This window comes from Canis lupus, unplaced genomic scaffold (assembly GCF_048164855.1).
Source record: "Canis lupus baileyi unplaced genomic scaffold, mCanLup2.hap1 Scaffold_122, whole genome shotgun sequence".
NCBI classification, from domain to species: Eukaryota; Metazoa; Chordata; class Mammalia; order Carnivora; family Canidae; genus Canis; species Canis lupus.
The window spans coordinates 27,906-42,010 of record NW_027326489.1 but is presented as its reverse complement, the minus strand read 5'-3'; the positions used below and the strand labels follow the sequence as shown (position 1 = coordinate 42,010).

The 14,105-nt window shown below is 48.1% G+C and overlaps 1 protein-coding gene across 3 annotated transcripts; it reads right to left on the bottom strand.

The window, feature by feature from the left end:
• Positions 1–328: 328 nt before the first annotated feature.
• LOC140629758 (melanoma antigen preferentially expressed in tumors-like) lies at positions 329–12,611 on the bottom strand. 3 transcript variants are annotated; one of them, XR_012027569.1, is made up of 4 exons: positions 12,556–12,611; positions 12,075–12,195; positions 7,611–7,910; positions 329–7,193 (listed from the first exon to the last, which is right to left on the bottom strand). XR_012027569.1 is itself a non-coding variant. In XM_072819338.1 (3 exons), exons 1-3 carry the CDS (start codon positions 11,084–11,086, stop codon positions 7,037–7,039), a joined length of 489 nt encoding a protein of 162 aa, XP_072675439.1. In that variant the 5' UTR covers positions 11,087–11,112; the 3' UTR covers positions 329–7,036. The 3 variants fall into 3 exon arrangements, 1 of the variants encoding a protein (XP_072675439.1); XR_012027568.1 differs by lacking the exons at positions 12,075–12,195; positions 12,556–12,611 and adding an exon at positions 11,055–11,112 and having other exon boundaries at positions 329–3,536; positions 3,831–7,193; XM_072819338.1 differs by lacking the exons at positions 12,075–12,195; positions 12,556–12,611 and adding an exon at positions 11,055–11,112.
• Between the last annotated feature and the right edge of the window lie 1,494 nt (positions 12,612–14,105).

The window sequence follows — 14,105 nt, the reverse complement described above, 5'->3', positions numbered from 1 at the left end:
AAGGAACACAATAGCAAAAGAAAACAACCAAAATGGCAATACTAAGTCTTTATCCATCAATAATTATTGAAATGTTAAAAATTAAACTTTTTTATTTTATATTTTAAAGATTTTATTAATGTATTCGTGAGAGTTAGAGAGAAGGGGGCAGAGATACAGGCAGAGGGAGAAGCAGGCTCCATGCAGGGAGCCTGACATGGGACTCGACCCTGGGTCCCCAGGATCACGCCCTGGGCCGAAGGTGGTGCTAAACTGCTAAGTCACCGGGGCTGCCCATAAACTCATTAAAAAAAAAAAGAAAGAAAGAAAAAGATGTATTTTTCCAGAGAGAGTGCACATGCATGTGAGCAGGTCAAGGGCAGAGGGAGAAGAGAGAGAGAATCCCAGCAGACTCTCTCCTGAACGCGGAGCCAGACATGGGGCTTGATCTCCTGACCCTGAGGTCAAGATCTAAGCCAAAACCAAGAGTCAGATGCTCAACCGACTGAGCCACCCAGGTGCCCCAGCATTAAACTCTTTACTCAAAAGCCATGGAGTGGCTGAATGGATAAATAAAACAAGAACCAGTAACATGCTGTCATAAGAGACTTGTGGTATATTGAAGAATACACACAGACTGAAAGTGAAGGAATGGAAAATATTCCATGCAAATGGTAACTAAAAGAAAGGGTGGCTCTGCTTATGTCAGACAAAATGGACTTTAAGTTAAAAATGGTCTCACGAAACGAAGAATGCCATTATGGAATGATAAAAGGGTTAACCCAGAAGTAAAACATAAGACTTGTAAATATACATGCACCCCACATCATAGCATCACAGTGATAGACAGTAATCCCCCTCACCCACGGTTTTGCTTTCCATGGTTTCAATTACCTGTGATCAACTGTGATCTGGAAGCAGATGACCCTCCTCCTTCTGAGGTAAGATCAGAAGGTCAACAGTAGCCTAACACTACGTCACAAGGCCTACGTTATTCACCTACTTCATCTCATCACACAGGCATTGCGTCGCCTCACATCATCATAAGAAAAGGGGTGCGTATGGTACAATAAGGTATTTTGTGAGAGAGAGACATTCACATAACTTTTTTTAGGCCATGTTGTTACAATTTTTTGTATATTAGCTTTATCGTTAATATCTCACGGTACCTAATTCATAAAGTAACCTTTATCATAGAAATAGATGTTTAAGAAAAAAACAGGATATGCAGTTGATCTGTGAACACCACAGGGTTGAACTGCATGGGTTCACTTAAATGTAGCTTCTCAAAGAGCTGCCAACATTAAGCCACAAGGCATTTATTTACAACCGCATAGGACCAAACTGAAGGCCTTTAGCACAGACGTCCCATCTGTTGTTGCCTTCTGAGTACCTAGAGAGGCTCAGTGAGGCTGCCAGCATCCGCCCACCACAGGAGGTCCCAGGACTGGGCAGGTCACATCATGTACTAATGGGGTGATTGGGCTGAACTCCTGGGGCTGGCAGGTAGAAGGCTGGGCTAAAGTAGAAAGTGCCCAGAGGGCAGAGACAGTGCCGCAAAGAGAGCCCCACACCCCTGGTGCCCTCATCCCTCCCAAGTCCTCCATGCAGTAGGTGTGACTGCAGGCCTTGGGCCCCTCCTGGGCTGGGTGTGGACTCCTCCTCCTAGTGGTGCCCTGGCCCCATGGCCTCCTGGAGGCCAGCACACTCAAGTTTGGCTACAGTAGCTGTTGACCATGGCTTGTGGTACACCAGCAGGCAGATGGGGCAGCTATACTGAACCTCCAAGATACTGCTGCCACCTTTAGACCCACCCAGTGACCTACTGATGAGCCAAGGCTACCAGGCTGCAGGACATGGCCATCTCGGGGCCACCATTCCTGTCACGAGCCAGTACACTCACGTAAGTATGTATACAGTACCCTGACCCTATCTTCTCTTTTTTATTAGAGTGCAGGTGGGCAAGTTGCGGGAGGGAGTGGGAGAGAGGATCTTAAGCAGGCTCTATGCCCAGCATGGAGTCTACACTGGGGCTTGAATTCATGACCCTGAGATCATGTATGGTCTACGTTGAAATCAAGAGTCAGATGCTTAACTGAATCATCCAGGTGCCCCCACACCCTTGAAGGTAGACTCCATTGGGCGTGGAGCCCAATGCAGGGCCTGAACTCATGACCCTGAGATTGAGACCTGAGCCGACATCAAGAGTTGAACTCTTAACTGAAGGAGCCACCCAAGCACCCCTATTTTCTCTTCTTTGTGATTTTTTAAATATTTCCTTTTCTCTAGTTTACTTTACTATATAAATACAGTATATCATACATATAACATAAAATATGTGTTATTCCTGTCGGTAAGGCTTCTCACAATAGTATGCCATTAGTACTTACGTTTTGGGGGAAGACAAAAGTTATATACAGATTTCTCACTGTTGGCATCCGTATCCACCATGCTGTTCTCAAGGGTCAACTGTACTAACAAACTAAATTCAACAGCACATCAAGAGAGTCCTATACCCTGACCAAGTGGGATTTATCCTTGGGATTCAAAGTTGGCCTCACACATGCAAAATCAATGCAAATCAATGTGAGACACAATACAAACAATGAGACACAAATATTACATCATCATCATTTCAACAGACGCAGAACATGTGACAAACTTCAACACCAACTCATGTTCAGTAAAACTTCTAAAACCTCAACACAATAAAGCCCATCTATGAAAACTCTACAGCTAATATAACCAGTGCGTTAAACCTGAAAGAACAAGGCAACGATCTCCACTCTCACTACTGCTACTCAACACTGTTCTGGAAGTCCTAGCCTGAGCAATCAGGCAAGACACAGAAACACAAGGTATAGAAGTCATAAAGAAAAAAGTAAAATTATCTATTCACAGGTGGAAAGATCATATATGTAGGAAAGTGTAAAGACTTTCCACAAAAACCTACTAAAATTCAGTAAACTTGCACAATATAAAATCAACATATAAAAATTGGAGACATTTCGAAAGACTAACAATGAAATATCTAAAAAAGAAATTAAGAAAACAATTCCATCTACCATAACAACAGCAAGAATAAAATACTTAGGAATCAAAAGAGGTGCAAGACTCGTATGCTGAAAATTATAAACACTGATGAAGGAAATTTTCAAAGACCCAAATAAATGGAAAGACATTCCAAGTTCCTGGATTGGAAAAATACTGTTAACCTATCCATACTACTCAAAGTGAAGCCTCCATCTCCTTGACTCCTTCTCACCGTCTCTCTCATTTCTCCGCCTGGGAGGGGTGTCCCCAGCTCTCCTCATATCTGGGTGCTTCTCAACACTCACCTATGAGTCATCAGAAGGTTCACACAGAAGCCTCAATTCCCTGATCTTCCCCACCACAACCCCCCTCAAAAAGAATAGGGGCTATAAAGGAAAACCCCAGTTCTGTCTACCTCCTTCAAAGGGAAAAACCTGGGGCTTCCCTGCTGGGAGTCTCTCCTGTGTCTCCGTTACTCTTCACACAAGTGACTTCTGACACTTTAGGCGTGAGGCGATTTTTCCCTGCAATGAGAACTCAGTCACATCACATCTCTGATACCATCCACCTGGAGATAGTGGCGGATCCCAACTTACCCGCCCAGTCCCACAAGACCGCCCCCGCCCTACTTCAGATGCCAATAGTAGTTAAGTCCCCAGGTTATACAACTTGTCTGATCTGGATGCAAATCAGAGGCTCCCATGAGCACCCCCTCGGGTTGGAGTAATTTGCTACAGTGGCTCACAGATCTCAGGGAAACACATTTACCAGTTATAAAAGGACAAACAATACAGATGAAGAGCCGGATGAAGACTTACACAGGGTGAAGTCTTGGCGGGGGGAGGACGTGCAGGAGTTTCTGTCCTTGTGGTGTTGGGGTACATCTAGGTGGAAGCTCTCCAAATCCCCTATGACTGGGGTTTTAGGAAGGTTTCCTCACATAGGCATGATCAATCATTCCATTTCCAGCCCCTCTTCCCTGCTCTGGAAGATGAGGGATGGGGCCTAAAATTCCAAGCTCGTAATCATGGCCTCATCTTTCTGGGGACCAGTCCCATCTGGGAGTCATCTGAGAGCACAGCCTGAGCCACCTCATTAGAACAAAAGATGATCCTAGCACCCTTATCACTTGGGAATTTATAAAGCTTTCAAGAGCCCTCTGGGGACTCCTGGGTGGCTCAGTGGGTTACCCTGCCTTTGGCCCAGGGCGTGGTCCTAGTGTCCCAGGATCCAGTCCCACATCGGGCTCCCTGGGCGGAAGCCTACTTCTCTCTCTGCCTGTGTCTCTGCCCCTCTCTCTCTCTCTCTCTGTCTCTCTCATGAATAAATAAAATCTTAAAAGAACAAAAGCCCTCTGTCAGGGATGGGGGTCAAAGACCAAATGCTGGAACAGAGGATGTTCCTAGTGTTATTACTTAGGAAATGACAAGGTTTCAGGAGCTCTGTGCCAGCAACTGAGGGCAGAGACTGATGCATATTCTCAATCATCTCATAGTGCTCCTAACTCCAATAAGCCCTCATCAGACTGGTATTCCTTCTGTCATTCTTACAGCGCTCCTTTGAAACCAGCTTTCTTACGGGTCTGCTGACTTGGTTTAGTGGGCCCCATCCTCTTTCAAAGCTAAGTTCTTGGAGAGCAGACACCCCGAATGTTTACACCGTCTTCCCGGTGAGAGCAGTTTCTGAACAAAACAGGAAGTCAACAAATATTTGAATAAATAGTTGAATGAACGCTCCGTGTTGATCGTATCACGTTCACCTATTCCTTTGATGAACATTTCATTGACCTCACTTTATAAACTAATGTTTTGAGAATTAACTCACCCAACTGCGTGTTGTTCAAAGTGGGAATACTGAAGCATAATGAAAGGGAAACTGGGTAAACAGACTAGAAGTACCAGTGTCAGGCGAAGTTGTCCTTTTATACGCAGCATCAGAACACTTGCACAGTGTCCATGTTTGACCAGTGCTTGTCGATTTCATGAAGAATTGAGCCCCAGCTGGACCCAGAAACAGCAGTCCCCACTGGAGCGTTGGTTGTGTTTTCTTGTTTTGATAGTTTTCCTTGAAGCCACACCATCCGGGAAATCCACAACCACAGCTCCAGGACAGATGCTGCTCCTCTTCCCCATCAGGTCAGCTGTGCGTTTTCAGTGTCAGGCCACTGAGGTAGAATTAGTTGACTCCATGTCGGCCCGCTGGGGTGGTTGCAACATTTCCTGCAACTTGGCGTGCACCCGGGCAAGTTCCACTCTGTTGAGCTTCCCCCACCTGTATTCATCCAAGTATACAACACATTCAGCAGGAACAGGGGACTGCACACGCTTCAGCTCCTTCAACCCTCCTAACTGTTGAAGCACGTTCGTGATGCCCGATGTGGAGATGACATGGTCGTAGAACACGAGCGAGGGGAGGCTCGAGCAGCAGCACAGAGCAGGCAAGCAGGGTTCGGAGCTGGGCTTCCTTCAGCCGGCAGCTGCACAAGTTCAGGTGCTGTAGAGTGCCAGACACCTCCCCCAGCAGAACCTGGAGGGGCCCAGGAACCGTGTGGGACAGGTTATTGCCACAGAGAACCAACTCCTTCAGGCGGGTGGCATGAATGCTCTGGGACAAGTAGGTGATGTCATTCTCAATGAGCCTGCATCCATTGATCACCAGCGTCTCCAGTGGTTTTGCAGGCCATTGTGGACAGACAGACACAGTCACTTCTTGGAAACTCGAGTGTCCCACTAGATACATTTGGGAAAGATCCAGAAATCTGGCCTGAGAAATTGGCACAATGCCTACCCGAGTCTGGATGCACATGGTGGGAGCCAGGCTTCTGTAGTGGTTAAGACCACAGAGTGTGGAGTGAAACCCATCCCCGCTGGCCATGGGACCTCTCTGTTTGCAGACTATGGAGTCAGGCACCTCTCAGCCTTAGCTTCCTAATAAGCCCCATCAACACAATTATCGCACATGCTCCACAAAGTGTGGCTGAATTAATGAAATTTAGCTATAGCTCCTACACATGGTAAAGCATAGGTTTTACTGGCTGGAGAATTTGGGAAGATGGTTCCCCATGCTTCTATTTACTCAAAGACCAGGCCCCAGGAGAACAGCTCTGTATTCGGGGGGGTAGGGGGGGCAGGCTACAGAGAAGTCTGTGAGACACAAAAGAGAGGAAGGAGTTCATCAAATCAGCTGAGCTTAGACATTGGTGAGGGGGCAGTTCCCTCCCTCAAACACCACCCTGACAACCTACCATCCTGGTTCACTTTCTCTACATAAGCTCTAGGAAGACGAGACCCTGAGTTTGGTCAGAGTTTCATATCCATTCTTAGCTGTCTGCTTGGCACGGACTGAGTGCGTGAAAATGAATGAAAGAGTGAATGACAGGCCAATTTCAGACCTGCATCTTTCTCTTCTATAGCAATCGACAGCCACTGGCTGGTCCAAGACCTCAGCCTTGCAGTCTGTGTCCTCAGTGACTCTGCGGCCTCACAGGATTGGAAATCCAGGCTTGTCTCTGCTCCGACGCAGCGGGGTTCAGGGAAGACTCCAGGGATCCTGGCCCCTGGCCCTTCAGAGGGACTTGTCGCACACTCACTCAGCATCTTATGCAGCTGGCCCGAGAGACAGCCAAAGATGAGATGGAGCTTCTAGAGGCGGCCCAGTGGACTCAGCAAAAAGAAACAGTCTGCAGGGAAATCCCAGGGGATGTCGTTCATGATGAGGTTGCCCAGGTTGCTCATTTACCCTTGCGCAGGTAAAAAAACTGGATTAGGTCAGAACGGGAGCAGAACGTACTCCTGTAATGAAGCCTCAGCTCCCGGATGGTCTCCAGCTCCAGCATCCCCAGGATCTCGACAAGGCTGAGGAATGGCACTTGGACAATGACCAGTGTCTGACAGTGGAGGCGCAGACCGCCATGGTTCTTCTCGACTCTCTGGAGTATGTACGAGGGGAACCCAGACAGGTGGAAGAAGCCGAACAAACCACCTAGGAAAAGGTCTCTGTGTATTTCCTCGGGTTCTCGGTGATGCTAAGGCTGTTCTTTGTAACTGGGTGTCAGCTTGTCCGCCTCCGGCTCTTCTAGCATGTGAGTGATGACAAAGGGTGCAGGAGTAGCCTCCGAGCACTCCTCCCAGTTGGAGTGCTCAACGTCATGGGTAAAATCCAGCACCTTCAGCTTTGATCTCCTGTGGGGAATGAGGAGGAGAGCAGACATGAGGAATTTCAGGCCTGTAGAGCGGGGCCGGCAGGAGACCAGCAGCAGCGGCAGACCCTGGGGACCCACCACTGTGCCAACCAGCAGCCCTGCCCTCTGCCGTCCACTACGCCTTCTAGGTGCCCTCCTTGCTTCCCCACATTATACGTTGCCGGGATACCACCCAGGAACCCAGCCACACTCTTAACCACCTCAGTAGCATGATCAGCTCTGAACTATGCCAGGACTCTCTTCACGGAGGGACTCTGACAATGGCCTCAGGGCCTCATGATGACAGATGCTGCACCACCAGGAGAGGCTAGCACATGCTTGGACTCCACATCCCTGAATCCAGCTCCCACTTCTGCAATTCACTGTGCCCCTACCAGCACCCCAACTCTCCAGTTACCTGGGCCAAACTGCGTTAGGAGGAACCAATTCCAGCCCATCCAGGACGGCTTCCAAGAGGTCTTGAGTTCTTGACTGATCTCTTAACGGTCCCAGACGGAGGCAGGGAAAGGGCCAGGCCTGCACCATTGCTGTCACAGTCTTCGTGTGTCCCCCATCAAAGGCTGCTGTGGACAGAGTTGGGAAAAGGCCCACAGGGAGCTCTTCCAGGTCACGTACAGCTGAGGCCTTCTCATTCCGCAGGCTCTGTGCTGCAAGATCCAAGAGATTGAGAGGGTCTTGTCCACTCATCTCCACCAACCTGGCACAAGGTTAAGGGAAAAGCCTAAGTAGATTTTCACAGTGCTCAGCCTCCTCCTGTTGGCACAGGACACTCAGCCTCAACCACCCATCTTAGCAGGAAGTGAGACCCTAGGCGGTCCTCCACCTCTCCTGCCATCCTACAACTTCTAGTCCTAAATCTTCAGCTCTTTCTCTGCTAGGTTCACCCAGTGTCCCTTAATACCAGCTAAGTGAAGGAAAACAATTATGGCTTCATCTCCATCCTTTATTGGACTTCAGAGAGTATAAATTGTTCCAAACCTAATTTCCTGAACTTTCCCAAAGATCATCACCATCTCCAAGGTGATTTCAAGGAGCCGGACAGAATAACCCATCTCTTACCCCAGTCCAGTGGTAAGAGGTCGGGTCCTGAGGTTTTGTTTGCCTTCTCTGGCAAGCAGAGCTTCTAAAACAGTAACGGCAACTTTCCACAAGTTCAGATCTGTCCTCCTTCCTGCTCTATGGAATACGTCCCTATTCACATTCTACCAAGCTCAGATCAATTCAGAGACTAGAAAATTATTTTTAAAAAATCAAGAAGAAAAAAAAATAATAAAAAAATAAAAAATAAAAAATCAAGAAGACATAAAAAACCCCTCTTATGGGGCTAGTGAATTTTTGACATAAAATGTCAGAAAAAGACAAGAGAAGGGAACATTAAAGCACCATCGTGGGGTGCCTGGGTGGTTCAGCTCTGCGGCTGCCTTCAGCTCAGGTCATGATCCCAGGGTCTTGGGATTGAGCCCCGAATGGGGCTCCCTGCACTCAGCGAGGAGTCTGCTTCTCCCTCTGCCCTTCTTTCCCCGCTTGTCCTATCTCAAGTAAATAAATCTTCTTTAAAATGTACCATCTCAGGTATAAGTAGATACAAAGGTCGTTACTAAAACATTACTAAGAAGAACTAATTGGTGTTCTTTGAACAGAATCACAAAGCATTTCTTCTAGGAACAAGAGCAGACTGACACATTTGAGAATCTCTCAGTGAACTTCTGATGACACATGGACAACTGAGCCTGAGTGCTCTCAGCTGCCTCCTGAAACCCTAAATGAAGTAAAGGAATAGCTAAGACCAGAAAGTCAAGGAGAATGAATTAGCCCCACTCTTCAAGAAAAGCCAACTTTTAGAATCTGAAAAAGGTGGATTGGGAAACTAGTGTGCAGACTACAGAAGCCAACACCTAAGCCTATACAGGTGTGAAATCAGAAATCAATTGCAGAACCCACGAGGCCTCAGGAGCAACAGCCGCAGGCAGGGCCCCAGGCGAGGGCCAGAGCCACCCGCCAGCACTGTGGTACTCGAGGAGGCTCTACAACCACATGCGTTTACCTCCACCACCAGCACGGCCAGCAATCCACACCCGGGCCCGACCTTCCTCTACTTCCCACCCCGACTGCTCTGCTGCTCCCTGGAGCAGTGCTCAGCCCTCACATCCCATGGCAGGCTGCTCTTCTGTGGGGCACAAGGGGAATGCGCTGGGGCAGGTTTGGTACATGAGCATTTAGAACCACCAAAACACTGGACTATGACCCAACTGAGCATGCTCCACTTATGTATGAGCAGGAAGGGGCACCTGCTCAGAGCTGAGGCCCGGGAGGCAGCTTATGGAGCAGGCAGGACAGGAGGGCACACCAGGCCCCTGTCACAACCACCAACTGTTCTGATGGCAGAGCTCCTCGGAAGCAGGAGGGCCCTTGCTGCAGAAGTGGCTGTGTGTGAACCCTCCCCTGTGCTTCTGAAATGTCCCATTTCTCTGAAGGAACAGCCCAAGAAGAGCCACATGCCTGGAACCCAGAGGGGTGTCTCTGCCCTTGCCCCTCCCTCATGCCCCTCTCACTCAGCAAAAAAGTCAGTCCAACTACTTGACTCCTCATGAGGGATGTATATCCTACTGATGGCTGCAGAGGACACAGAAAAGAGGTTCTCCAAAGGTCAGCAGTGAGAACTCCCACACTCTGAGGCGACCTCCATTGCCCTCCCCCTCAGCCTGTCAGCCTTCCTCCCAAATGCCTTTCTGAGGAGGAGCCATTCCCACTACAGCTGCTCCCACCTGAAGCCACTAAGCATCTCCCCGCTGCGCATCTGCACCTGAACGATCCTCATCAACCTCCCTCTGTAGTTGAGGTGGCTGTTTAAGCACAGTCTACTTGTCACACTGACTTCTGCTTTATCCCTTTGTGGAGATTCTCAGCCCAAGGCCTTGGGCCTCTGCCCAGCAGGTAGGAGGAGATGAGGCCTCTGGCTTCTGAGTGCAGCCAACAATGGGTCACTCCTCTTCTCCTCCACAAAATCCAGGATCTATTGCTGGCCAACTGACCACGTGCACCGCCTGAATGCACTTCACCTATGTGGGAAGGGTCTCCCCTGAGATTCCAGTGGCCTCTAATCCTGGGGAAGACTCAGAAGAGGAAGACCAGTGAGTAAATGATGGCCTTGGCCACTGCAGCTGGTCTTGGGCTATGATGGATACTCATCTTGTCCTCCCTGCATTATTTGTTGCAGATTCCCCTCAAGGTCCCTACAAACTCTGCTGTCCTCCTCGCTAAGTTGCCAGGTGGCCTTCCTCACACCTTCATCTCTAAAATTTCTGAGCCCCAGCTCACCAGGCCTCTTTTGGCAAGGGTTGTGGCACTTGTCTTTTTACTGTCACAACGGGGCAAGGGAATACCAAGAGGGTCCTGGATGAATCTCCTGGGAGTCAAACTTATTGCTCTTTATGCCCTGGTTTTAATTTTTTTCCGATTTTATTTATTTATTCATGAGAGACACAGAAAGAGAGGCAGAGACAGAGGCAGAGGGAGATTTCCCTCGGGGAGCCCGATGTGGGACTTGATCCAAGAAGTGCAGGATCACGCCATGAGCTGAAGGCAGATGCTTAACTGCTGAGCCACCCAGGCGTCCTTCTATGTCCCGGTTTAAAAGCAGCCCTATCCTTTCCTAACCTGGGTCATTCACTCCAACCAAGAATGGGGGCTCCTTTGCTTGCCAACTCGGTGCTAGACACAAAGAGGATAAAGTCTTCAGGTGGCAGCCGTGGCTTCTAACTCTGTGGGACTCCTCCGCTCACCAGTGGATAGTTGTGGAACCTAACCAACGTTATCACTTGGTGGGTTTGACAGAACTTACCTCACAAGATGCAGTTCTGGGCATGCGGTCATGTCATGTCCAACGGTCTTCCACCAGGGCCCAGAAGCATTACAGGAACGGCTTTATGAAACATATCCGAGCCACCTCTGTGGACAGCATGGGTTTGCTCCAGACTCCTGGAAGGTATCGTTCCCTACCCATGATACACCCAATCTTCTGAGATCTGCTCAGTCTTATGCCCAAGTAACAAGGCTGCTTTCAACTGCAGCTTAGACTCTGCTGCTCTGCAGAGAACTTTCCTATTCTGGGATACACTCAAAAGTCGAAGTCTTTTTGGGTTCAGTCAGTTAAGAGTCTGACTTTGGTCAGGTCGTGATCTCAACGTCCTAGAATGGAGCCCTGCGTTGGGAACTTTGGCTCAGGTTGTGATCTCAATGTCCTGGGATCGTGCCCTGTGTTGGGATCCGTGCTCAGCAGGGAACCTGCTTCTCCCTCTCTCTCTGCTCCTGCCCTGTGCTCTCCTTCTTTAACAAATAAAACCTTTTTTTTTTTTTAAGTGGCAGTCTTTTGTGTCACCTGGTATACAAGGCAGAGAGTGTTCTGAGATGTGGAATATGTTGTCTCCAAAACCTGAAAAGTCCTCTCAGGCATTGTGCTTCCTTCTCTGCAGGAGATTCAAGTGGTATAACTCATGTTTTACTTTGGATGATAGGACCCAGCATGTCCCCAACTGTTGGGGCACTCAAAATTGTTCTCATGTGGCAGATAATTGAATCTTCACAGGCATCTTCTCCAACAATGGAATGCACGTTTCTTACCAAGGCTTCCAATGTGCCAGACATTTCCTGTAATCTAACTCCATTGACAAGCTATCAGAGGAGCAAATCGGCACAATGTTCTTCAGATACCCAGGTGGTACGTGAACTATGACAGACTGGAAAGGTACAACCCTGGAGCAATGGGAAATGCATACTGTTGTCTGCTCCATGTGAATCCAAACGGTATCTGATAGGGATAGAAAGAAACACATTTGCCAACTAATGTTTGTATACCATGTACCTGAGAAGTCATGAATCTGGCTTGAGCGAAGAGACTACATCTGGCATAGCAGCCTCAGTTGGGGCTACTATCTGGGTGAATTTATGGAAATTTCGGCCAACCTCCAGGATGAATCTGGTTTCTGCAGGGGTAGACAGGTGAATTAAATGGAAATATGACAAGGACCATCACTTGAATCCTTTATATCCTTAAGAGGAATAAAATTAGGGATGCCTGGGTGGCTCAGTAGTTGAGCATTTGTCTTAGGGTCAGGGAGTGATCCTGGGGTCCCAGGATCCAGTCCCACATTGGACTCCCTGCATGGAGCCTGCTTCTCCTCCCTCTGCCTATGTCTCTACCTCTCTCTCTCTGTCTCATGTGAATAAATAAAATCTTTTTTAAAAACAAAGGAATAAAAAAAACACCAAACAAAACAAAACAACAAAAGAGTAATAAAAATATCCGTCATTCCTCCTGGATTGTGATATTGTTTTATACTTACTATTTTGACCAGGGATGGAAACAGGTACAGAGGCCTCCACTTGGCCTCCACAATCAGGATAGTTCTGATCCTACAAATGAAAGACGCAATGTGTGTTCTGCATGGATTTTCAAACATTCTATTCCATTACACATCTGCAAACTGAGTAATGTCACACGGTTACCATTGTGAGCTGGATCCTGACCTGGGATTCTATTTATTTGGCTCCCCATAGGCCCCATCCTAACAGTGAGCCACGATTATGTTTTGTACATCCAGAAACTAATGTTAACTCTGACCCTACATCCAACAATATTAAAATTCTTGGTATATTCCCCCTTCCCCAGTCCACTCCTCAAATTACTCCTAGAGTCCAATCCCCCTTGTTTATTTACATTTACCCAAATGTGGTAGGCAGCCTCCCAAATGGCCACAATGATTCTAGCCTCCTGGTATTCAGTCATTCCCTTGTGAAGTCCCCTGCCTCACTGAGTAAGGCAGACCTGTGACAATCTGTGACAATTACAATGTGTGACTTCCAACGTTAGGTCATAAAAGGCATTGTGACTTCCGCTTTGCTTCCCCTGGATCACTTGCTTTCACGTCATGGAAACACCCAAGTAGCCTTATGGAAACATCCATGAGGCAAGGAATTGAGGCCTCTTGTCAAAAACTTACTGGCCGGACACCGGGGTGGCCCAAGTCATGATCCCAGGGTCTTGGGGTCAAGCCCCACATCAGGCTCTCTGTTCAGCAGGGAGCCTGCTGCTCCCCCTGCTTGTGCATGTGAGTAAGCTGCCTTGGAAGTGGACATCCCAGGCTCAGCTCAACCTTCAAATGACTACAGCCCCAACCCACATCTTGTGTGCATTCTCAGAGACACCATGAGCCAGCACTATCTGGCTAAGCTTTAACTAGATTTTTGACCCACAGAAACCACGTGAGATAACAAAAATAGTCAATTATGCTACTAAGTTTTGGGGTAACTTATTGCACAGCTACAGGTAAAAGATATGCTGAATAACTGTACGAAAATTCCTGGAAGAATATTTATCCCCTTGCCATACATACATGGTCCTTTGTTCTGGGGACCTGGCCTCCTCTTCAAAGACTAGACAGTCCCAGGCCTGAACACTGACTAGAACTTGGCAAGGGATCATGCCTTTGTATTGAGCCGTCTTCAGCCTCCCATCATCCAGCCTTGATTTCTTTTGATAATAAGAGTACTACTCCTGGTGGCTGACCTTCCATTTTGTACGAAAAACACTGGGCTCTTCAAACCATTTCTGGAACCCTTTGTGGGTTGGTGCCTTGGCTGCCACTCCAACCTCATGGCTCACAGTAAATGGTGTAAACCTGGCCTCTGATGGTTCAATGCCACCGCCTGACCTCAAGTGCTGCAGGGTCCTGTCATCCGTTTCTATGACAGCCACTCTTACTGTTTGTCAGCACTGGCCTATGCACGTACCCCACCACTGAACTGTTTAACGACGCTGCTGTCCCTCTCATCAGCATATTCCTAGAGCCTTGGTAAATGATGTGTTTGTCGGTGCTTCCTGTGGAATATATCC

Coding starts and splice junctions, on each gene's coding strand:
- LOC140629758 (XM_072819338.1), bottom strand. CDS start 11,086: ATGACCGCATGCCCAGAACTGCATCTTGTGAG. Junction 7,911..11,054: donor CCAGAACTGCATCTTGTGAG/GTAAGTTCTGTC, acceptor ACCTTGTGCCAG/GTTGGTGGAGATGAGTGGAC. Junction 7,194..7,610: donor CCTAACGCAGTTTGGCCCAG/GTAACTGGAGAG, acceptor CATTCCCCACAG/GAGATCAAAGCTGAAGGTGC.